We start from the raw sequence: 25,695 nt of genomic DNA on the forward strand, positions 1-25,695 counted from the left end.
CTTAGAGGAGTTAATAAGCCACACTCTTACTACTCTTGCCCTATTGGTAGATGGAAAGTCCATGAGCTTTGAGGTCAGACAAACAGGAACTGAATCATTACTGTTTCCTAGAGGCAGGTCTTGCTTCTCCAAGCCCCAGACTACTCAATTGTAACACAGCTGATCACACAGGGCTGCGGCAAGGATTAAACAAGCTCATGTAAGCAAAGTTCCTAGAACACTGTAAGTGCTTGGTAAAAAAGGAAAGAAGAAGATCAGAAGGAACATAATCCCACGTGCTTTGAAAAGCTGTCTTTGATTTTACTGCCTTGGATTCTGGCAAGTTTCTATCTTCTCCTTTTTTTCTCCTACTTCCTGCAGTTTTTCCTGTTTTTCTTCCTCATGTAGCTCCACTACCCTCTACCCCATTTCTTTTACTTTCCATTCACCTCTACCATCCTCTGGCGATTTGGAGTCCCAGAGAGAGCCCAGCAGGAAGATCTGTCCTCTCTCTCATTTTCCTCCCTGTTATGGGTTGAATCGTGTCTCCCCTAAAACGCACATGTTGTATCCCAACTCCCGGTACCTCAGGATGTGGCACTTATTTAGAAATACAGTCATTGCAGATGCAGTTAGTTAAGATGAGGTCATACTGGCGTAGGCTGGGCTCCCATTCCAAAATGATTAGTAGCCCTAAAAGGTGGGGGAGGGTGGAAATCTGGGCAGAGGCCTGTGTTCAGGGAGGATGCCGAGTACACATGAAGACAGCCATCAATATGGCAGGAGAATGGCCTGGAGCAGAGGCTTCCCTCCCAGCCCACAGAAGGAACCAACCCAGACAACACTGTACTTTCAGACTTCTCGCCTCCAAAACTGTGAGACGATGCATTTCTGTTGTTAAAAGCATCTACTTCATCATACTTTGTTACAGCAGTGCAAACAAACTACCATACCCCTGGAGGAAACACAAGCTCTGACTTCACAGACCACCTTGAGTTTCTTTAGCTCCAAGGGACCTGTGGTCCTACTTTAGTTTGATAAAATCAACTACAGAAGACTTCTCCATCTTAGCGCACACTTTTTTCCAGCATTGCCTGAAAGGACTCTGTCAGAATGCTCTTCATGAGGTGTGAGCACATCTCGCCGTATGTAACTGTGTAACACCGACGTAAAGGAAGCAGAGTGGCAAGACTTGGTTTGTAAAGTTGACTTGGTTCATTGTTTCTTCTCGCCAATGCCCTACACTTCTTGCTTACTGTGAAATGTGGGTGGAAGCATCCTGTCTGTCCATCCCAACCTCTGTAGGTGGTCATGAGGATACGTCAGCTAGTCTAAAGTGATGTGTGGCAGTGAAAAGCAAGCACGGCCATGAGGAACCTGCCAGTCAGGCAGAAACTGCCCCCAACCCCTGCCCACATACACACATAAACATACTCTTTTTTCCTGGCTGATTTCCGCTTCTCTTCATTGACCTCGTGGTTGGCATCCCGGAGCTTGACCTCACGATCTGAAAGGCTTGCTGGGATGATGTCCAGCTCCAGGTCCTTGTTATCCTACACACACACAGATCACAGAGGTCACCCTGGAGATGTTCTGGGAAAGCAACTCAGCAGAGTTAGGGGAGGCAGGGGACAGGAAGAACAGAGAAAGATATAATGGAGAAGGATAAGAAGATGGGGAATCCCACCAACTGCCACCCACAAGCACTCTTCTTCATAATTCTTTAAAAAAATTCTTCATAATGTTTTTTCAAATAAGAAAATATAAAATGTTCAAGTCAAATGTTCAGGACTAATATCTACAACATAGGAAAAGAATGAACACATTTGATAATGAGTGTCATATTTCCCCAAGGACTTCGGCTCTGTTTAGATCTACACACACTGGTCCAAGGTTGATTATTAACCATTAAAACAGATGTGAAACAGAAATGCATAATACAGAAATACAGAAGAAAACTTCCATTTGTCAAGGGAGAGTAATAAAAATAAATATTTTTATTTAAACAAACAACTTCTCTGGAAGTAGAAAACTAAATGATAGAACGATTACTGAATTTTCTAATTGCCCATTCCTGCTTACTTCAACCACTGTCTGGTATTTATATAGGATGAAAACCTCTAGGAAAAAAAGCTCATAGGTTAAAGCCTGGGGGAGATGTTAATTCCTCCAATTTTAGTGGTTTGACCACTTTATTCTCTGTTTCAGAGTATGAGCCTATTTAAAGATTTAAGAACTAGAAATCCTAGGATTAAATTGCCACCCTGTATTTAGCTCTTAATTCATAGGTTACTGGCCCTTATTATAAGGAAGAGATTAAAAAGTCAGTCTTCTTTGCTTCCTGGCAAAGAGTGTCTCTTTTCAGTTGAAATGTCAAATAGACTTTACACATATTGCCTCCCTTATTCTTAAAAGAGCACTATTATACATATAGGACTCTAATCATTTGCTGGTCAACATAATTGGGTGGAAGACAGTACTGATGAAGCCAAGATAAGGAGTTTAATCCTCAAAGTCAACAGTTAACTCTACACATAGAAAAACTCTGTTCTGTAGCCATAGGTCCCACCCCTGGCCAGCCAATTTTACAATATACACAGTACCAGTTGTGGGGAGTTGGAAGTTCCAGCAAGATCCAGCCCATCCAGGAGAAAAACCACACAAGGCAAGTGCTCTAGGTGTCAACAGCACAGAAAGATTCCTCTGCAATCCCAGCTTCCTTCCACAGTGAGGAGCAGCAGTACTGAGGGAGGGGGAAGGGAAGATGTCCCACCTGGGAACCCCCACACCTACCTCTGTGTTGACTCCTAGGGCTTTCTCCAGGGAGTACCGGTATTTTCCCATCCTCAGTGAGAAGTCTCTGTAATGCTTGTCCACTGTGGTCACCCATTTCCTGATCTCTGTGGCATGAATGTGACCTTTTTCCACAAAGCTATCAGCCAGCTGAATCAGAAGCTTCACCTTCTCCTTTGTTTGCTGCCCCAAAAGATGGTCGTAAGTTACTAGCTGACCTTCACTCTCATAACCCATCACCCCATCCTCCTTCACAGCAGCCATAGAGACCCCAGAGCCAGACTGCCTTGATTTGTATCTCAGTGCTGTCACTTATAGGCGGGAGGTCCTGGGTAAGCAACTGAAACCCTCTGTGCCTCAGTTCCTTCATCTGCAAAATAGGGATCATAACAGTTTTTACATCATAACGTTGTTATGAGCATTACATGAGTTGACAATGCAGGATGGGTCTGAACACAATGCTCAAAATAAGAGCTCAGTAAGCAATATATGTTAGCCAGTATGATTACTGATGTAAGAATCTCTTATGTTAATATAGTACTTTATTGGTTTACAGAGTATGCTAATGTCACATCAGAGGCTTGTTTGAGTCTTAAAGCATCTCTAGAAGGCAGGTGGAGGGAGTGGGTGTAGGTTTTATTGAGTCACATATGAAAAAAGCTGAGGCTTTGAAAGGCTTAGGGTTTGTCCAAGTTCATACCACCTGTAAATGGTAGAGTGTATTTGCCTCTTGTCTATAGTTTCTAGTTCTTTCCCTTCATTGCACTGGCTTGAAGAAGGCTTTCTAAACATCAAGTGTGTTGGTACAGCCAGAATCTGAAGAAATCTGACTAGCAGATTTAAGAGTAAACTCTGTCTCCTTCACCACCAGGATCTTATCTTTAACTTTCTTTTGAGAGAGGAGTGAACAAAGCTAGTATCCATCACAGGGCTAAGTGAGGTGGAGCCATGGCACATATTGGGTTAATTTCATTTCTAACAAGAATGTGTTCAACACCTACCCTGACCACACCAATGTGTAGAGGGGTGTGGGAACTGACTTGGGGGGTAGACAAGAGAAGAAAAAGAGATACTCATTTCCTCCCAACAGTCTTTATCCCTAGAGGGACAAGACTTTCACCCAGAGTAGTTAAATAACTCAGGGCATTGTATAACTGAATGTCAAAATGTAAAGTACATATAGTTAACACTGCAGTGATCTTAAAAAAGGAAAAAAAATAAAGGTGGGCTGGCAGAGGCAGGACAGGTCTCATGTGGGAGGTGGGGTCTACGTGCGTTAAGACATAGAAATGGAAGGGCTGTCCAAACAAGCAAACACTTGCTCATCTTTTATCCTAAGTTTGAGTTTTGAAACTTTAGTCTATTAGGAAAGTCTGATAGATTTTAAGAGAAAGGAAGAGTATTTAAATACTATTCTGGAAAATAATCTTTTTTCTTTCAGACAGGGGGAAAGTAGGTCCAAAATTTGGACCATGCTACAGTCCAGATAACTGAGGGAGGCAGAAAGAACCCACTGGAGCAACAGTGGAACAGACAGAAGCGCCTTTCACTCCTTATGCCACCACCATCGCCCCGGCCTCTCCAGGATCATCTACAGCCCCTCCCCCCATGAGAGATGATCCTCTCCAGAAATGCCAGAGGTGGCTCCTGGTTGGAAAGGCAAGAAGAGAACGTGGCCACCACACGGCCAGGGCTCCCGCTCTCTAGCAACTCATTGAACACATCTGAGCCTCTCCTATCTCAGTGCAAGTGGACAAGGGGCCAGAAGAGCTTTAGTGTGAAGGAAATAAGGTGAGTATGAGGACAGGAGAAACACCTCCTTAACCATGGAAAGGCAAACAGAAGCAGCACTGAGAATCAGTCAATAAAAGATACCTGGTATTCCAAGAACTTTTTAAAAACTTTGTTTATTTGGCTGCACTGGGTCTTAGCTGCAGCATGTGGGATCTAGCTCCCTGACCAGGGACCAAACCGTGCATTGGGAGCACAGAGTCTTAGCCACTGGACCACCAGGAAAGTTCCCCAAGGACTTACATATCATTGCATTTGGGGTTTTCCCCTTGGAAAACAATTTTTCTTAGGTCTTTTTTAAATTTTAAACATTAATTTTGTAGCTATAATCAAGAAATCTATCTTTATATAAAAGTCTTGGAAATATATATCTATTCTCTGCTATTGGTACAGAGACTTGCATAGGAGATGGGGGTTTATAGCCTATTGGTAGCAACAGTCCTACCAGAGCAGCTATAGCAGAGGAAATTATATCCTGCGTCAATAAGAAGAATGGCATGTGAGCAAGAGCATTCCAGGTACATGTGGGACCCAGGGAAGCAAACAGACAGTGAAATGAGCAGCACAGAAAGGCCTTCCTCACGTGGCCTCCCCTGTCTGTGACCACAGCTCCCCGTGGCTCCTAAACACCAGCCATGTTGAGCTTCCCCTGCCCTTCCTGTAATCAGTGGCTCTTCCTCACCCCTGTTTTTATCTAAATGTCCCTCCTCCCCTCTCTACAAGCTGAGAGGGGATTGCCCTTCCCGGTGTTCACACAGTACCACACCCACGCTGCTACTTCAGTGCGTATCATCCTGAGTTATTTATGTGTCTCCTTCATTAGACCATATGTTTCTAAGAGATAAATGTGATATCTTACTCATTTGTATCAGCAATGTTTAGTAGGTATAACATAAATGTTGGGAAAATGGATGAGTGGGCAAATACTGTGCTGAGAGGTGAACAGAGCTAGACCAGCAAGAGTTGAAGGCTTACATGGGGAAGAATTGTTGTTCGGTCAATCAGTTGTGTCCACCTCTTTGTGACTCCATGGACTGTAGCACCCCAGGCTTCCCTATCTTTCACCATCTACTGGAGCTTGCTCAAATTCACGTCCACTGAGTCAGTGATGCCACCCAACCATCTTGTCCTCTGAAATCCCCTTCTCCTCTCACCTTCAATCTTTCCCAGCATCAGGGTCTTTTCTAATGAGTTGGCTCTTCACATCAGGTGGCCAAAGTGCTTTGATTATATGGACCTTTGTTGGTAAAGTAATGTCTCTGCTTTTTTATATGTTGTCTAGGTTTGTCATAGCTTTTCTCCCAAAGAGCAAGCATCTTTTAATTTCACAGCTGCAGTCACCGTCTACAGTGATTTTGGAGGCCAAGAAAATAGTCTTTCACTGTTTCCATTGTTTCCCCATCTATTTGCCATGAAGTGATGGGACCTGAAGCTATGATCTTTTGTTTTTTGAATGTTGCATTTTAAGCAAGCTTTTTCATTGTCTCTTTCACCTTCATCAAGAGGCTCTTTAGTTCCTCTTCACTTTCTGCCATAAGGGGGTGGTGTCATCTGCTTATCTGAGGTTATTGATATTTCTCCCGGCAATCTTGATTCCAGTTTGTGATTCATCCAGACCAGCATTTTGCATGATGTACTCTGCATATAAGTTAAATAAGCAGGGTGACAATGTACAGCCTTGATGTACTCCTTTTCCAACTTGGAACCAGTTCATTGTTCCATGTCAGGTTCTAACTGCTGCTTCTTAACGTGTATACAAGTTTCTCAGGAGGCAGGTTAGGTGGTCTGGTATTCCCCTCTCTTTCAGAATTTTCTACAGTTTATTGTGATCCATTCAGTCAAAGGCTTTAGCATAGTCAATGAAGGAGAAGCAGATGTTTTTCTGGAATTCTCTTGCTTTTTCTATGATCCAACGGATGTTGGCAATTTGATCTCTGGTTCGTCTGCCTTTTCTAAATCCAGTTTGTACATCTGGAAGTTCTTGGTTCATGTACTGTTGAAGTCGAGCTTGGATGATTTTGAGCATGATCTTGTTAGTATGTGAAATGAGTGCAATTGTGTGGTAGTTTGAACATTCTTTGGCATCACGTTCTTTGGGAATGAAAACTGATGATCAGATTTGACTCATGAAACTGACCCAACCATGCCCATGGCCCCTGCTGAGAGCAGTCTGAACTGATTTCTAGTAGATGACTATGGTGGCACTGTGCGACCTGCCGCATGTCTGGCCAATGCTGATGAGATCAGAGGAAAAACCTGTCCCATGAGGGCAGCCCATCAATATGCAGCCAGTGACTTCCAAGGTGTCCTGGTCTAGGAGCTCTTCCTGAACGGGGACAGGGGCAACATGCTGGGTGGATTTTCTGGGAACGTGGACCATAGAGACAGAGTTCTGGGTAGCTTGTTGCAGAGCAGAAGTGAAAGCAGAGAGCAGAGAGGAGGAGAGAAGGGGAGCTGAATCACAGTGGTGGTGATGTTAGCCTGTGATGAGCTGACCAGGTAACACGGCTACTGGAACTGTCCTCGGTCTCAGGTGACATCTCAATTTTCACCTCCAGAGGTGAGACTATGCTACATGTCTTGTTCTTCCCATCAGGTTGAGTCACTGAGCTTTTCCTGGGCTCCTGGGAAGCCCAGCTACATAGCTTCTGTCTTTATTTCCATATCCTGCCATACAATAATCTTTTCCTCTTTGTAACCTAAGACAGTTTGAAACTCAAATCTTACCACCAAGAAGAGTAACTTATATAGACTGACAAAGTGGGGATCAGATTGTAGAGGTGATGGCATGTTAGGTTCAGAAGTAAAGACATGATCCTGTGGACAAAGAGAGACTTTGGGGAATATAATTCACTTGGGATTGGAAATTTGGGACTGACATCTCACTTATCTCACATCTCCCCTATTATATGTTTTGCTCTTTCATTTTGAATTCTAATTGTTATCACTGGAAAAAACAGAAGTTAAAAAAAATAAGAGTTCAATGGTTCTATTTTTCTTTTTTCTTTCTTTTTCTTCCTTCCTTTGATCAGTTAATATTATACCATCTTCCCTAATCACAGTGCCTTACTCTGAATATAGTTTGTAAAAAACCCCTTTGGTGTCTTTAGCACATTTGACAAGTCTTTAAAATTTAGCCTTCTTGATATATTCTTATCAACTCATTATAAACTTCCAATTGGCCTTTCATTGCTAATCTGCCTTGTACTCATTGCTACATTTTTTTGTAGGTATGGAATTATTGAGTTCCCTGTATAGGAAAACAGTTTCTTGAGGTATATCTTTATATTCATTTCATGAGAGAGAGAAATTGTCATTAAACATGAAAAACTAAACTTTTCAAAAATGTATGTCACATGTGAGCTATATTCATTCCTCTTAAGAAAGAAAAATGAAGTTGCTCGGTTGTGTCCAGCTATTTGTGACCCCATGGACTAGAGCCTACCAGGTTCCTCTGTCCATGGGATTTTCCAGGCAAGAGTACTGGAGTGGGTTGCCATCTCCTTCTCCAGGGGATCCTCCCAATCCAGGGATTAAACCCGGGTCTCCCAGGTTGTAGGCAGACGCTTTGCCATCTGAGCCACCAGGGAAGGCCCATTCCTCTTAAGAGTTTGAGAAACAGAAATATGCTCATCTTTTATCTGCTGCTTAGATTCTACTTTTCTCATAGAAAGTGCCTAACAGGTTCAGTGTTCCCTTTCCTGGCTATCTGAATTCCAAGACATAATTTAGTTCAACTAAAGCTCCAGTTGCTTTCATTATCACTTAATTCTCTTTGTTAAGAATTTAGCCAAGTTTATCTCATAGCTTCTTTCACTTTCACAGATGAAATTATCAGTTTAAAAAACTACTTTCTCAGCAATTAAAGAATCAATTCCATTCACCATTGCAACAAAAAGAATTAAATATCTAGGAATAAACTTACCTAAGGAGATGAAAGAACTGTACACAGAAAATTATAAGACACTAATGAAAGAAATCAAAGATGACATAAACAGATGGAGGGATATTCCATGTTCCTGGATAGAAGATCCATATTGTGAAAATGACTATACTACCAAATGCAATCTACAGATTCAATGCGATCCCTATTAAATTACCAATGGGATTTGTCACAGAACTAGAACAAAAAATTTCACAATTCATATGGAAACACAAAAGACCCAGAATAGCCAAAGCAGTCTTGAGAAAGAAGAATGCAACTGGAGGAATCAACCTTCCTGACTTCACGTTATGCTACAAAGCTACAGTCATCAAGACAGTATGGTACCGGCACAAAAACAGAAATATAGACCCATGGAACAAGATAGAAAGCCCAGAGATAAACCCATGCACCTATGGGTACCTTATTTTTGACAAAGGAGGCAAGAATATACAATGGAGCAAAGACAGCCTCTTCACTAAATGGTGCTGGGAAAAGTGGACTGTTACATGTAAAAGAATGAAATTAGAACACTTGCTAAACACCATACACAAAGATAAACTCAAAATGGATCAAAGAACTAAATGTAAGACCAGAAAGTATAAAACCCTTAGAGGAAAACATAGGCAGAACACTCGATGACATAAATTAAAGCAAGATCCTCTATGACCCACCTCCTAGAGCAATGGAAATAAAAACTAAAGTAAATAAGTGGAACCTGATTAAACTTTAAAACTTCTGCACAGCAAAGGAAACTAGAAGCAAGGTGAAAAGACAACTCTCAGAATGGGAGAAAATAATAGCAAATGAAACAACTGACAAAGGATTAATTCCCAAAATACATAAGCAGCTCAAACAACTCAATACCAGAAAAACAAACAACCCAATCAAAAAGTGGGAAAAAGACCTAAACAGACATTTCTACAAAGAAGACATACAGATGGCTAACAAACACATGAAAAGATGCTCAACATCGCTCATTATTAGAGAAATGCAAATCAAAACTACAATGAGATATCACCTCACACCTGTCAGAATTGCCCTCATCAAAAAGCTTACAAACAATAAATGCTGAAGAGGGTGTAGAGAAAATGGAACACTCTTTCACTGTTGTTAGGAATGTAAATTGATACAGCCACTATGGAAGACGGTATGGAGATTCCTTAAAAAACTAGGAATAAAACCACCATATGACCCAGCAATTCCACTCCTAGGCATATACCTTGAGGAAAGCAAAATTGAAAGAGACACATGTATCCCACTGTTCATTGCAGCACTATTTACAATAGCTAGGACATGGAAGCAACCTAGATGTCCATCGACAGATGAATGGATAAAGAAGTTGTGGTATGTATGTATATATACACACAATGGAATATTACTCAGCCATAAAAAGCATTTGAGTCAGTTCTGATGAGGTTGATGAACCTAAAACCTATTATACAGAGTGAAGTGAGTCAGAAAGAGAAAGATAAATACCATATTCTAACACATATATACGGAATCTAGAAGAATGGTACTGAAGAATTTATTTACAGGGCAACAATGGAGAAACAGACATAGAGACTAGACTCATGGACATGTGGAGAGGGGAGGAGAGGGTGAGATGTATGGAAAGAGTAACATGGAAACTTACATTACCATATGAAAAATAGACATCCAACAGGAATTTGCTGTATGTCTCAGGAAACTCAAACAGGGGCTCTGTATCAACCTAGAGGGGTGGGTTAGGGAGGGAGATGGGACGGAGTTTCAAAAAGGAGGGGATATATGTATACCTATGGCTTGATTCATGTTGAGGTTTGACAGAAAACAGCAAAATTCTGTAAAGCAATTTTATCCTTCAATAAAAAATAAATTAATTAAAAAAGTACTTTCTCAACATCATTACTCATTGAGAAATGTAAATAAAAACCACAGTGAAATGCCACTTCATACCCTCTAGCATGGCTATATAAAGAAGACAGATAATAACCAGTGTTGGAGAGGACATGGAGAAGTCAGAACTCATATACACTGCTGGTGGGAATGGAAAATGGTGTTCACACTTTTGGAAATAGTTTGGCATTTCTTCAAAAAGTTAAATATAGAGTCATCATGTGACCCAGACATTCTACTTTCAGGTCTATACCTAAGAGAATTGAAAACAAATGTTCACACCAACACCTGTACACAATGTTCACAGCAACATCATTCACAGTAGTCAAAAACTGGAAACAATTCAAATGTCTATCAACTGATGAATGGATAAACAAATGTGGCATTAGCCATACAACGGAGTATTATCCAGTCACAAAAATGGAGTTCCAATGAAGACCCACTGCAATATGGATGAATCTTGAAAATATGTTAGGTAAAAGAAGCCAGATACTAAAGACCACATATTATATGATTTCATGATTCCAAGTTGCATCACAAAGTGTCTGGAACAGGTAGATTCATAGAGACAGAAAGCAGATTAGAGGCTGTCAGGGGTTTAGAGGAGAAAAAGATACGAGTAACTATTGATGGGTACGGGGTTTATTCTGGGAGTGATGAAATATTCTGGAGCTAGATGGTGGCAATCGTTGCACAATCCTGTCAATGTATGAAAAACCACTAAATTGTAAAAAATGGAAAACAGAAGAATCTAAAGAGCTTTGCTATTAGAAAAACTGAGTTCTTCCAGATGTTAAGATGATTAAGCTTTAATTATCACCATATACCTTAGCCCTTTATAAATTTTAAAATCCACAGCTGGAATATATCACTTGGATTCTTCTAACTGGCTTGACTACAATATAGCACAACAAGAAAATTTTGTTTTCCTCTTATCCTCACACAAATTCTCTTTGTCTTAGTTTTATTCTCACATTTTTGTATTGCTATATAGAAAGTACCTTTTGATATGCAGTGTTTCTTCTACTTGATCTGTTTCTTTGGAATAGAGTATCTAATTTGACAGACTCAGTATATTCTATTGCTCAATTCAATCCTGTGGCCCATTATATTTTCTGTCTTGTGGTTTAAGGTCAATTTGGTTTCTATTTCAAATTCACTTTATTGGTTATAAACATTAAAACCAAAGATGACTGGTTAAAAGAGGTTTGCTTCTGGTAAGTAGGACTAGGGTAGGGCTGGAGGCTATTGCCTTTCATCAGAAGATCCCCAGGTAGATTTGTTAACTTGGGATATTCTCATAATGAATAGTCCTGACAGTTGGAAATGATAGATGGGACGATGAAATCCCATTAACAGAAATAGTTAAGAGTAAGAACAGAGAGAGAGCCAAAGTAAAAAAATCATATTAAATAGAAATTTGAGGAGGAAGGGTTGTTGAAATCTACCCAGACCTTTTTTTCTCTTATGTTCTCAAATATTTGTAGCCTCTCTTCAATGTGTAAGATATAGTTCAGTTCAGTCGCTCAGCCATGTCTGACTCTGCGACCGCATGAACCGCAGCATGCCAGGCCTCCCTGTCCATCACCAACTCCCGGAGTCTACCCAAACAGACGTCCATCGAGTCAGTGATGCCATCCAACCATCTCATCCTCTGTCATCCACTTCTGCTCCTGCCCTCAACCTTTCCCAGCATCAGGGTCTTTTCCAATGAGTCAGCTCTTCGCATCAGGTGGCCAAAATATTGGAGTTTCAGCTTCAACATCAGTCCTTCCAATGAACACCCAGGACTGATCTCCTTTAGAATGGATGGGTTGGATCTCCTCACAGTCCAAGGGACTCTCAAGAGTCTTCTCCAACATCATGGTTCAAAAGCATCAATTCTTCGGCACTCAGCTTTTTTTATAGACCAACTCTCACATCCATACATGACCACTGGAAAAACCATAGCCTTGACTAGATGGACCTTTGTTGGCAAAGTAATGTCTCTGCTTTTGAATATGCTATCTAGTTGGTCATAACTTTCTTCCCAAGGAGTAAGCGTCTTTTAATTTCATTGCTGCAATCACCATCTGCAGTGATTTTGGAGCCCAGAAAAATAAAGTGAGCCACTGTTTCCACTGTTTCCCCATCTATCTGCCATAAAGTGATGGGACTGGATGCCATGATCTTAGTTTTCTGAATGTTGAGCTTTAAGACAACTTTTTCACTCTCCTCTTTCACTTTCATCAAGAGGCTCTTTAGTTCTTCTTCACTTTTCTGCCATAAGGGTGGTGTCATCTGCATATCTGAGGTTATCGATATTTCTCCCAGCAATCTTGATTCCAGCTTGTGTTTCCTCCAGCCCAGTGTTTCTCATGATGTACTCTGCATATAAGTTAAATAAGCAGGGTGACAATATACAGCCTTGACGTACTCCTTTTCCTATTTGGAACCAGTCTGTTGTTCCATGTCCAGTTCTAACTGTTGCTTCCTGACCTGCATACAGGTTTCTCAAGAGGCAAGTCAGGTGGTCTGGTATTCCCATCTCTCTCAGAATTTTCCACAGTTTATGGTGATCCACACAGTCAAAGGCTTTGGCATAGTCAATAAAGCAGAAATAGATGTTTTTCTGGAATTCTCTTGCTTTTTCCATGATCCAGCAGATGTTGGCAATTTGATCTCTGGTTCCTCTGCCTTTTCTAAAACCAGCTTGAACATCAGGAAGTTCACGATTCACGTATTGCTGAAGCCTGGCTTGGAGAATTTTGAGCATTACTTTACTAGTGTGTGAGATGAGTGCAATTGTGTGGTAGTTTGAGCATTCTTTGGCATTGCCTTTCTTTGGGATTGGAATGAAAAGTGACCTTTTCCAGTCCTGTGGCCACTGATGAGTTTTCCAAATTTGCTGGCATACTGAGTGCAGCACTTTCACAGCATTATCTTTCAGGATTTGAAATAGCTCAACTGGAATTCCATCACCTCCACTAGCTTTGTTCGTAGTGATGCTTCCTAAGGCCCATTTGACTTCACATTCCAGGATGTCTGGCTCTAGGTGAGTGATCACACCATCATGATTATCTTGGTCGTGAAGATCTTTTTTGTACAGTTCTTCTGTGTATTCTTGCCATTTCTTCTTAATATCTTCTGCTTCTGTTAAGTCCCTACCATTTCTGTCCTTTATTGAGCCCATCTTTGCATGAAATGTTCCCTTGGTATCTCTAATTTTCTTGAAGAGATCTCTAGTCTTTCCCATTCTGTTGTTTTCCTCTATTTCTTTGCATTGATCGCTGAGGAAGGCTTTCTTATCTCTTCTTGCTATTCTTTGGAACTCTGCATCAAATGGGTATATCTTTCCTTTTCTCCTTTGCTTTCTGCTTCTCTTCTTTTCAAAGCTATTTGTAAGGCCTCCTCAGAAGGCCATTTTGCTCTTTTGCATTTATTTTTCTTGGGGATTGTCTTGATTCCTGTCTCCTGTACAATGTCACGAACCTCCGTCCATAGTTCATCAGGCACTCTATCTATCAGATCTGGTCCCTTAAATCTGTGTCTCACTTCCACTGTATAGTCATAAGGGATTTGATTTGTCATACCTGAATGATCTAGTGGTTTTCTCCACTTTCTTCAATTTCAGTCTGAATTTGGCAATAAGGAGTTCATGATCTGAGCTACAGTCAGCTCCAGGTCTTGTTTTTGCTGACTGTATAGCGCTTCTCCATCTTTGGCTGCAAAGAATATAATCAACCTGACTTCAGTGTTGACCATCTAGTGCCACGCTGGAGTGCCGTCGCAGCTTCCGCACTCATGCGCCGTCGCAGCCACCATAAGATATAGTTAGGTAAGTGAATAAAGTATTGTTCTTGTCCTTTCAGATCTTGCAGGCTCATACAGGAGACGACACTGCATACACATTACTGGGAGAACAGGATAGTCCGTGACAGGTGTCTTAAGGGCTGTACAGACAATGGTTGCAGTCCAAGGATGGGCCAGATTGTATCCTGGCAGGGAGGCAGGATCACGGAGGAGGAGGCCCTGAAGTGGAATGGCGGCATCTTTTTAAAAAGTACAAACTAGAGGGAAGGGAAGGCTAATCTAAGGAGAAAATTAGTATAGAAAAGATACAGAGGCACGAAAATAAATTATGTATTTCTTGGAGGGTAGGAAAATATATCCATTCAGCTGCAGTGTAAAATTTGCATAAATGGGTAACTGAAGGTACAGCTGGGGTGCTAAGGTGACACAGATGTAGACGTTGTTGAGTGTTAGCCTGAAGGCACTGGAGAGTCCTAAAAGCTCTCCAGCTGGTTGGTAATATGACCAAAGTAGTGTTTTAGAGAGGAACACCAATGAAGGACAGGATGGACTGGAAGGAAGGAAAGGCTGAAAGCAAAGAACCCAATTAGGGTGACAACAATGTGAATAGAAAGGAGAAAGATAGGAAGATTGTAAAGGAAGAATAAAATAAATTGACTAAATGATTCTCCATGTTTCTACTTTTGTGATGGGCAGATTCTGATCGTAGGAAGTTCTGGGTATCTGCTGAGATCCATCCTATGTGAATAGGATCACCATGGATCTGATACTATTTAGACTACTAATGACTCATTGTTGACACTATCTGGAGAGGGGCAGATGGATGCAAAGTGGGTAATTCAAAAGCATTTTCATTTGGATTTGAAAAGGGTTCTGGGCATCTGCCACATCCCTAGTACTGTTTGTTCTAGCTGGTGTTGAAATGAATATCTTATCTGATTGACAGCTTTTCATATTGAGTGACAAGGCCCAAAAGCTCACAAGTGTGCAGAGGAAAACTCCCCACTATCAAGAGTTCAGGGTGTAGGATTCACAAAGTGTAAAACTACTTCTGAAATATCTCAGGAATGAGGCTAAGAGTCTAATTTTGTTACAGCAAATTAGAGGGAAATTTGCCATAGTGTCAGAGGGATCTCTGGGTAAGGTAGGCATCAATATGTTCCTCCCTTGACTCCCACAAAAGCAGCTCTCATCCTGGAAGAGCATCTGCCATGTCTGGAAGTGATGCCAAAGGTGGTCCTCCATGGCAGGGAGCCCAGGGTGAGGGACAAGGAAGCTACAAAGAGGGAAGTGAGATAGATTTCCTTCAAACCCAAGGTCCTCAGATCAAATCCTGGCTAGGAAAACACGAAAACAAGATTTCCTTCTATGATAGCATTCTCCATCTCAGTGTGAATGGGGGTGTGAGGATGCGGGTACATACACCAGAGTGTGTTTTGCTCCCCAGGGACCCCAGCCCAGCTCATTTCCTGGGCAAGGTCAGATGGAAATAGCTAGTTCTGGAACCTGCTTTGTGAAGCCACCCATAGCCACTGGCCCTTCTCAAAAGGTGGACTTCCCAAGCCATTCAGATTTCAAGAGTATGTGGCTGATTTCATACACACAATGTGCATTTCACATGAATACATTCCTTTGTTGTATTTGGTCTAAAAGAACACAGCAGATTCCAGAACCTGGAGCACAAAGATGAGGTCCATTCAGAAGCACAGCATATAGGAGTTGAGACCCTGTGAACAGAGCTCTACCCAGCAGCTGCATCTCGTTGAATGTTCAGATTTCAAAGGAGATGATTCTACCTACGTGTCCCCCCTTGGTTCTGTAGTCAAGCTTTTCTGTACAGAGGCTATTCTCCCGCTCACAGTGTGAAAATGGCCAGAATGGGGTGTGCTGGGTGGAAGGGGAGGGCTCCAGGATGCTTCCTACCTTGGCAGGCACCCTGAACTCCCCATATTCTTTCAGCAGTTCCTGAGTCTCCTCTGTGGTCTCCCCGGTGGAGGTATGTGTTGAGAGGTAATATTCACCTGTTTCTTGGATCCAGTCTAGTGCCTGTGGGAGGAAACAACCCACTAAGTTCTCCCAAAAGCCAGCTGTTAGTAGGAAAACATGCCATGCTCTGATGTGAACATTTGTGGTTTGGAACAATATGATGGACCCAGGAAACCCTGACATGATTTAATCAGTACGTAGCTTGGAAGCTGATTTATGAAAGTGGCCTTCTCTGTTATACTTGGAAAAACCCACCAGCAAAGACAGTGTCTTGTCCATTAAACTGGGGACTCTTCTAGACCAGGTCCACTATTATCCATGAGTTAGGGCAATCTGCCCCCAGCATCTCCTCCCAACTCCTGTCACCAAACTCTGAGTAGAGTGCTTGGTGAAGGTTGAATTGCTGTCAGTGCAAGCATTCTTCTTCTCACCCCCATCTCCCATCTCTCTTCTGTCTGGTGTGATGACCCTCTTTGGAACTGTCCAAGTCTTGGTCATCTAGGCCTCTGTATGGTCCTTGTCCGAGACAACTCCAGGGAAAGCTCTGAACATACCTGCTTGGCGCTTCGCTCAAACACCACATATTGCTGACACTGGTCTAACCGCCGCTTCTTCAATGTCCAGAAGTGCAGGACACGGTTCTCCCTCTGTAAGAGCTCACTCAGGATGGCTGCAGGGCAGAGAGCAGGTGCTGGTCTCAGGAAGGCTCCGATCGAATCTGACCAGCCACTCGGGACCCACATCCTAGATGCCAGATAACTGCGCCCTTCGACTCTCCCCATAGGACTAATTCAACACCAGAAGCAAGGGGCCAAAGTTTGGTTCAGAGAGAATTTCCCAGAGGAGAGCAAGATCAGGGAGACTGGGGGAGGGCCTACTGTGAAATTGCATCAATAAAATTGGGGGAGAGGATGTCCCCAGGGTGACTTAAAAGTGACCCTGATTTTCTTCACACCAAAGCTAGTTCTTGATGATAGGAGACCTTGGGAAGTATTGGTGCTGAAAATAATAACTAATTCAATCAGACCCTTAGAGCCTGTAGAGAGTGAATGGACTTGGCAGGAATCCCAGCCACTCTTGGAGGTTCTAGGGGAAGGCCAGAGGTGAACAGGCACGAGGACTGGGGTAACTGCATGGGCAACCACATCACTTGCCACATACTCTGCCTATACAAAGGGCTGTGCTCTTAGTACTTTAACAGCATAGCCTCAGTTTAAAAACCTCTAAATCACAGGCATAGGGAAGTTGTGTTGAAATCATGTCATCATGGAATCATGTCTCTAAGCCCAAACTCCCCTGGTGGTTGGGACTGATCATAAGAAAAGCTAAAGCTTTTCTCAGTCGTCTCTAATGATGGTAGGCGTGAGGATGTGCATGAAGCCATGAAGCAGAGCAGAGGCTGTGGGAGGCATTTGTCCATGTCAGCTCCCTTCCTCTCCCTACTTCTCCTCTTGTTCCAGAAGCAGCTGGTTACGTGGATAGATTTCCAAAGTGTTTAATAGTATGCTCTAAGCTTGAAGCATCAAATCTATTTTGTACCTATTTGCCTCTGACTTCCCACTAACTACATTAGATACTACGAAGATATACAAGAATGATGCTATGAAAAGTTGACACTTATTCAGTGCTCACTATATGGCAGACACGCATTTTCAGAGTACCTCATTATGCATGGACCATTATCTCCACTTTACAGATGAAGAAACTGAGGTTTAGAGAGGGTAGGCAACTGGCCCAAGGTCATTCTTATGGAAAAGGGTAGAACTTTATGACTTCTTAGCCACCTTGGGCTCCCAGGTTATTGGGACTGTAAAGCACAAGTTATGTTGCAGGGAAAAGCCAATTCTGACTGCATGTTGGAACTGTTTCTTTGACTTGCTTTTTGTTGTTTTGTTACTATTATCCATAATGGATTATAATTATAATCCATAATCACCTATAACGGTCTGTCTCAGAGAATCCTGTCCCTCTGCCTGACTGTTAAACTAAAGTGCCTTTTCTCAGAATCCTGTCCACTTGTGGATGGCAGAAAGGAAGAAATCAACATATTCCCTGGCTGAGGCTTGCCATCATAGGAGATATTTGCAAGATTAGTGGCCCTTATACTTTGTTTCTTCACCTCCCCTCATCTCTGATCTATAAAAGAACGCAGTATTAATACCCCCAATAAGACTGTTATTTTGAGACATTATTCTGCCATCTTCTAGGTCTACTGGCTCATGGGACAAGCAGAGCAAGCTTGGACTCAGTAACAGTGTGCTCTACACAGAGGGCACAGCCCAAATTGTAGTGCTTGTTGATTTTTGTGAACTTTTAATGCACTATGGAAGTTTAACTCTTGAAGGATAGAATCTGCCTCTTCTCCCTTAGGCTGAGAACTTATATGGGTCCGTATTATTGATTTCTCTCTATATCTATGCTCTTATTATATAGCTTTTTAGTTTCTCCCCCAAAGAGACCAAGTGTACTTCCTCACCTGTGACCTCACACTTGGTCATGTGACTTGTTTTGGCAAATGGGTCGTTGATAGGACATAAGTAGGGGCTTGGAGTGTGCTTGTGCAATCGACCTTGCCCCTTTGATGTCTGCTATTACCTCCCTAAGAAGTTCTCCTGGGTGACCACTGCCCCTTCAACAAGGTCCCAGAATTAATCCACATGGAGCAGACAAGAATCCATCCTGTAGTGAAGGGGCCAAGCCAGCCAGATCTGCAGTCTCAAGCAGAGTGCATTGTTGAGCCCAGCCAAGGCAGCTGGTCCCAGGCAATGCAGTCAATGAACAATAAATGCTTACAGTTGTGGGCCACTGAATTTCAGGGGTTGTTATATAGTAATAATTGCTCCTATAAGAAAAACTTAAAATAAGAGGCACTGGCTTTGGGCCTAGGTAGCAGGTAGAAAGGAAATGGATACAGCAGAGGTTATAGGTCTCTGCTCAGGTGAAAGCTACAACTGGGCAAAGACAGTGAGAACCCATGTTACCTTTAGTCTTTTTGTCTCCAAGTTAGAGCTTTGTTCACTGAGGTCCCTCCGTGGTGGCTAAGAGAATTAGCCCAGCTTAGGTGAATGTCCTAATGAGTTTCAGGTTCCATTTTTGCCCCTCTTGTAAGCTTTCTTGAGGGCATACCCTGCTCTGGCCCCCACCAGGATGTGGCACATCCTGCTCTCCCCAGGAGGCTGCCACTCTTGGCACACTGGGGCAGAGGTGGGGTGTGCTTGCTCTCAGCAGGCAGCTGGCCTCACTCAAGTCACATTTAGACATCAGAACACAGACCCTGAAAAATCTGCAGGAAGGGAAAGGTGACATAATGCCAGCCACCCACAGGGCCCCTCAGCTGCATACAGGATAGCACATCTGGAAAAGGAACCCTCTTCCCTCTTCTCGGTAGGGAAATTTGATTCTTAAGTTTTAATTCTTTCTGGTGTCCTCTGATCTTGCCACCTCCTGAGCTCCTTAAGCAGAAGAGAGGCCCTTCCTATAAGAGGTCCAAGCTGCCCACTGTCCCCTTAGCAGCTTGCCAAACCTGTATCACTTCCCTCCCTAGCACTGGTCTCCAGGGTTGTATTGCTTTGCTGTGTCAAGATGACATTTGTTAAATTCTTCACCCACTCAAAGGCTAATTTCTGTCAGGTCCAGAGTAAGTGATTCCACCAATAATAATTTAAGCTTAATGTTGGTCAGCAAATGAACAATTTTAAAGGTTACTGATTTTTATCCACAGAACTGTAGACTTTATAGAATTCAGAGAAATTGAAGATTATCTAGACCAGTACTTATCTAAATTTTACGTGCACAAAAATCACCTGGTTCTGGTGGGATGGAGGAGCTCTTGCCAAAAAGGAGGTTCTGATTCTGTAGGTTTAAGTGGGGCATGAGATAATGTTTCTTATAAGCTCCCGAGTGTTGTCAATGCTACTGGTCTGGGGCCCATATTTTGAGCAGCAAGAATTTACACATCCTTCTTCATTTTTCAATAAGAAAACTGAAGTTTCTAAAGCTTAAGCAGTAAGTAATAAAATTAGGTGGCTCAATGGTTAAAAAAAAAAAAACACACACAACAAAACCCAAAAAATACCCCATCTGCCAATGCAGGTAACTCAGAGACTTGGGTTTGATTCCTGGGTTGGAAAGATCCCCTGGAGGAGGAAATGACATCTCACTTCAGGATTCTTGCCTGGAAAATCCTAGGGACAGAGGAGCTGGTAGGCTACAGTCCATGGTGTTGCAAAGAGTCAGACACGGCTGAGCATGCAGCACATTGTACATTGCAATAAAACCAGGATTAGAATGTGGTTTTACGAATCTCGGTCCATGTCTCGTTCTCAGGCTGCAAGGTAACTCAGTCTTGTGCCATTCAATATGGTAGCCATGTTTGGCTATGACACTTAAAGTAATTAATAGTCAGTGGGAGTAACCAGGCACATTTCAACTGCTCAAAAGTCACATGTGACCAGTGGCTATGATACTGCACAGTGTAGATATGTAGAGATTATTTGTTATTTCTCTTAGCATTGTTCTAAACTCTAAGAGAGTCCCTTGGACTGCAAGGAGATCCAACCAGTCCATCCTACAGGAGATCAGTTCTGAGTGTTCATTGGAAGGACTGATGTTGAAGCTGAAATTCCAATACTTTGGCCACCTGATGTGAAGAGATGACTCATTTGAAAAGACCCTGATGCTGGGAAAGACTGAAGGCAGGAGGAAAAGGTGATGACAGAGGATGAGATGGTTGGACAGCATGACCGACTCAATGGACAGGAGTTTGGGTAAACTCTGGGAGTTGGTGATGGACAGGGAGGCCTGGCATGCTGCAGTCCATGGGGTCGCAAAGAGTTGGACACAACTGAATTGAACTGAACTGAAACTCTAAGATAAAACAAAATATACTTAGAGAAATTTTATAGTCATTTTTCCATTCCAAATTTTGATACATGATGAATTGCCACTGTCCATACCATCCCACATCACACTTTTTCTTATCTAAGGAGAAGAACAAGGAAATCTGAGGTCACATGAAGACCAGGCACCAAGCTCTGGTCCATGTGGCTGGAATGGCTTCAGGTTGGCAGGGCCCACACTGACCTTTCACTTGCTGTTCGGGTCCTCGGGTGTGGCTGGCAGCACTGGGCATGCTGACGTTGTTCCTATGGATATACTTGAGAAAGACCTCAGCATTCCGCCGTGCCAGGGTGCAGGCCTGAGAGAGACACAGTGTGAAGTCCTACACATAAGTCTCAGTCCAGAGGTGCACATGATCTAAGACACGAGAGAAGGGATGCTGGCGATGAGGCTTCTGGGTCTCTGGGTGAGCAGAGTCCTGGAGGCCAACTGGAGCAACGTGGATGTTCCAGTTCTAGTGGAAGAGGTTCCCTTATTCTTTTAAGTGGAAAGCTTAAAAAAGAAAAGCTCTCTGTTCCTCTCCCCTTTCCCTTACAAGCGAAAAAAGAAATCAGCTACTCCTTGACTACTACATGTATTGATTCAGCATGACCACCATCACCTCTCAGGCTGATTTCCCTCTGCCACATTTAAGAGTGCCGCGTATATGACCTTGGTGTAAGTCACTTTAACATTAGCTTAATTTAGACTCGAGAAAGTAAATTTAGTAATCAAACCTATTAACCACACGTTCCAAATATAAATGGTAATTACCCACGTTTTAGAAACATGTTTGTCCACCTCCACCTCAATAAGATTAATAAACATCCTACTGCTGGGCACAATATATCACGTAAAAGAGTAAGGGCCATTGTACCATCCCCTTAAGGCTCACAGAGCAGTGGGTGGCCGAGAGGACAGGTTTGTCCCAGGCTGCCGCACCGGAAGGAGGCTGGGGCCCAGCACGGGCAGGAGTCATGAGCAAGGCAGGACTAGAATCTAGGTCTACTGATAGAGTGCTTCTAGTTTCTCTCAAGACCAGAGATTTTCTGAAATTTCTTTACAAAGCAGTATTTTTCCTGTTGGTAGAAGTAATACATGTTAGTCCATTAATTTTCAGTCCACAGCTTTCAGAACTAAATTATCTCTAAACAAAATTGTTAACTTCTAAACTTTTTCATACTTAGCATCTGATTCTACAAATCATATGGTCAAAACTAAGCTTTTTTATATTTAGCATCTGATTCTACAAGTCACGTGGTAAAAAATATATTTTAAATATTGATTTCACAATAACGGTTTCTGGGAGCTCTGCTAAGATTGTTCATGGTCCTACCACCCTAAGGCCCATGAATTTAACAGCTGGATAGTGGTCCAAAAGCTAAAGAATCCAAAATACATCAACTAATGTATACAGAGAGCTTGATCTTCTGTCCACTTGGCTTGTAATTCCCACAACAACAGAGTTCCTCAACTATGGTTTTGGGCACATATGGAAAACCTCAAAACATTTTTTTTTCCTTCTTCAAAGGAAACATTTAATTTTATCAAGAAATACCTTTATACCTCTATTTAAAAACTTTGACATGCTCTACTTAAATTGTTTCATTTTAAACTTTGTTTTATCAGAGGGAAGACTTTTAAAATCATCTTAAGCCCTATATGGAAGAATTTCTATTTAATCTTATTAGTAAGAGCTGATTACTAAGGGTCAAATGCAGGTGCAGATACTAGATAGATGGGAGGAGAGCAGCAGAAGGTCATCTTTAAAAAAGAATAAAAATAAAACTTGAAGAAGTGGTCAAGTAGAGAAAATTCCTAATGAAAGAAAAGCAGTTAATTACAGAATTGTAGAAAATCAGTGGCAACATGTTAGGGTATAAAAATTCTCTAGCATGCTTTCAGAAACTTGAAAGGAAGCAGAACATGAAAGCAAGGAATTTGAGAGTAAATGGAGCCTTTGAAAAAGTTTTCACACTGAAGGCTCTGTCAGAGAGAAGATCAAAGGCAGAAGGAAAGAAGCTTAGGAGGTCTTCCCACACCAGCTGAAAGCTGTTCAGAGCTGGACTGTGTTTCCCCCCGGAAAGCTATGTATTTCTGTCTTCATACGCAGAATAAACAGTGTCACATTTATTGGTAATTGGTAATTGTTAGATTGATAAATAAATGTCTAAACATATTTTTTTAACTCTTGCTCTAAATTTTGTGTCATCCAGTTATAAAAGATGTATTTTAATAGTTTTCTATCTAGGCTTATATATTTAAATTAAAATATTTTTATAGATAAAACATAACTAAGTGAAAGTATGCATTTTCCTCAGTAAACATCAATGGGATATCAGGATATTTATACATAGCACCAGCAGAAATGGAGCATTCTAATTACCTAATTATACAAAAAGTGTTGAGAGAAATAATGTTTGAAGTGTAACTTTTCAACCTTTCAAATGTCCTCTCTACAAATGCCTCCCTTTAGATAAGAAACTAGAAAATACAGGGGTATGGGAAGCCTACATGGAGCAGTGAGAGAGAGAGAGAGAAAGAAAGAGAGAGAAGGGAGGAGGAAGAGGAGGAGGAGGTCGAGAGGGGGGAGACAGTAGATGAAAAACAAGGCTAAAGTCCCAGAACTGGGATGACAATGCGCTCTGACCTTAAGAAAGGCTTCCTTTTGTTCCAAATGTTTACTGATGAGTGGAATGACGTGGTCGATCTCTGCTGCTGGCCCCAGCTTGTCTCGTCCACCGCACCAGTCCTCGTCTCTTCGGTATTCTTGCTCTAAGCTCTCCAGGACACTACAGACCTAATGAACCAAGGATGAAAAGACTCAGTAATTGTTTAAGAAGCGTTTTATAAGGACCATTAGCTTAGAGACCCCTATTGTAAGTGACATTTTCCATTCAAAATCCAATTTGTGGCCTTAGGTGTGCAGTACCCCTGAGATGTCTAAGAAAAAGTCCAGGAGGCAGTGAGAATCCAGTGTCTGGAGCTTGGAAGACAGGTTACAACTGAGGTATGGACTTTGGAATCATTTTCTGACAGCTGATGGTTGAAGGCTACATGGATTGATGACATCACCTAGGGATAGTGTACACAGCAAGAAAGGAGGAAAGACTAGTAATTTGGGGAGTTTCAAAGTGTTTTTATATATTAAATTGCTATAATCTTATGATAACCTATGAATTAGGTAGAACAGGAAAAGGAGGTTTGGGGAAGATATTTGGGCTGTCCAGCCATCTGTACTTGTCCTACAGGAAGTAGCCTCAAGTAGAGGTAAAGGAGGAAGTTGCCTATGTTGTGTGATTTATGCACCATAAGTGAATGTTATCTTTCCCCTCCCTGGGAAAAATATTCCAGCAAAAATGTTTCAAGGTGCTACCATAAGGCAATGACATCTCCAGGCCTGCTACTGCAAAATGTACATTTCCTTCAGAGGAATAACAAATTCGGGTTAACTTAAAAGATAGTTAAGATGGTTTTTCAGTTCTAAAAAGTCTAGGAGGCCATGCTCTAATTGACCTTATAGACAAATTCAAAACACCAAAAGCATTTCAAACGGGGCTTGGGTGTATCAGTAGGAGACACAACGCAACCTAGTGTCAGGGATTAAGGAAGGATGCAGAAAATAGAAACCATTTCTATACTTTCCTTCAACAATCTGTGGTTACTTACCTGGCTAGGGCAGCAGGGGAAAATGGTTCTAACTATCCTTGACCTCCTCTATCTGAGAAAGTCATCTCTTTTGGTAAAGACGTGGCATTGGATAGGATGCTTTCTGAGTTATGAACTGAACTGAAAAGTTAGCTGAAAGATGTCCAAAGCAGAACACTCCCATTGCCAACATGCTTCCCATGTCATGAGAAGGCCTATCCCAGAACTCTAGCTAGTTTCTTTAGCACCACACATCTCTCTTGAGGCAAAGCCTCAAAACAAGCAGGAGGCTCACATCTTGAGAGAGAACAGATTATACACACGCGACAGCTTTAAGAAAACGAGTGCTTAACACTTGTCCCAAGGTAGGATTAGTTTTAAAACCAATCTATTTGGGAGCTGGAAGAAATGCAAAGATTACCCAGTATAAGTCATTTAATTTAATAGGTGAAGAATCAAAAATCTAGAAAGAGAAAGTGACCTTTGGTAAGGTCAGTTCAGGGTCAAATTTCCTGACTCTTAATCTAGTGTTTTGTCCCCTTCAGCATCTTGTTGCTGCTGCTGCTGCTGCTAAGTCGCTTCAGTCATGTCGCCTCTGTGCAACCCCATAGACGGCAGCCCACCAGGCTCCCCCGTCCCTGGGATTCTCCAGGCAAGAATACTGGAGTGGGTTGCCATTTCCTTCTCCAATGCACGAAAGTGAAAAGTGAAAGTGAAGTTGCTCAGTCATGTCCAATTCTTCACGACCTCATGGACTGCAGCCTACCAGGCTCCTCTGCCCATGGGATTTTCCAGGCAAGAGTACTGAAGTGGGGTGCCATTACCCTCTCCTCAGCATCTTGAGCCATCTCAAATTTAAAACTATATATGATATTACAAAGGGATTAAGCCTCATTTTTTTCATATGGATAGTCAGTTGTCCAATACCATGTGTTAAAAAAAACTTGTTGAATTGCTTTTTCAAGAATCAATTGACTATATATGTGGGTCTACTTCTGGAACCTCTACTCTGTTCCATTCTGTCTGTT

The 25,695-nt window shown here is 42.0% G+C and overlaps 1 protein-coding gene across 2 annotated transcripts in view; it reads right to left on the reverse strand.

Moving 5' to 3' along the window:
• The window catches only part of LOC120870552 (kalirin), a 522,430-nt gene that overhangs the window by 63,495 nt on the left and 433,240 nt on the right, over nt 1–25,695 (reverse strand). For both annotated transcript variants that reach the window (XM_040250305.1, XM_040250297.1), the window contains exons 18-23: nt 23,670–23,819; nt 21,224–21,338; nt 16,696–16,811; nt 16,079–16,201; nt 2,773–2,955; nt 1,414–1,532 (exon numbers count right to left, since the gene is read on the reverse strand). In XM_040250305.1, coding sequence (XP_040106239.1) covers nt 1,414–1,532; nt 2,773–2,955; nt 16,079–16,201; nt 16,696–16,811; nt 21,224–21,338; nt 23,670–23,819 — 806 coding nt within the window. The remainder of the gene's footprint in view (nt 1–1,413; nt 1,533–2,772; nt 2,956–16,078; nt 16,202–16,695; nt 16,812–21,223; nt 21,339–23,669; nt 23,820–25,695) is intronic.

Source organism: Oryx dammah, unplaced genomic scaffold (assembly GCF_014754425.2).
Source record: "Oryx dammah isolate SB20612 unplaced genomic scaffold, SCBI_Odam_1.1 HiC_scaffold_2, whole genome shotgun sequence".
Classification (NCBI taxonomy): Eukaryota; Metazoa; Chordata; class Mammalia; order Artiodactyla; family Bovidae; genus Oryx; species Oryx dammah.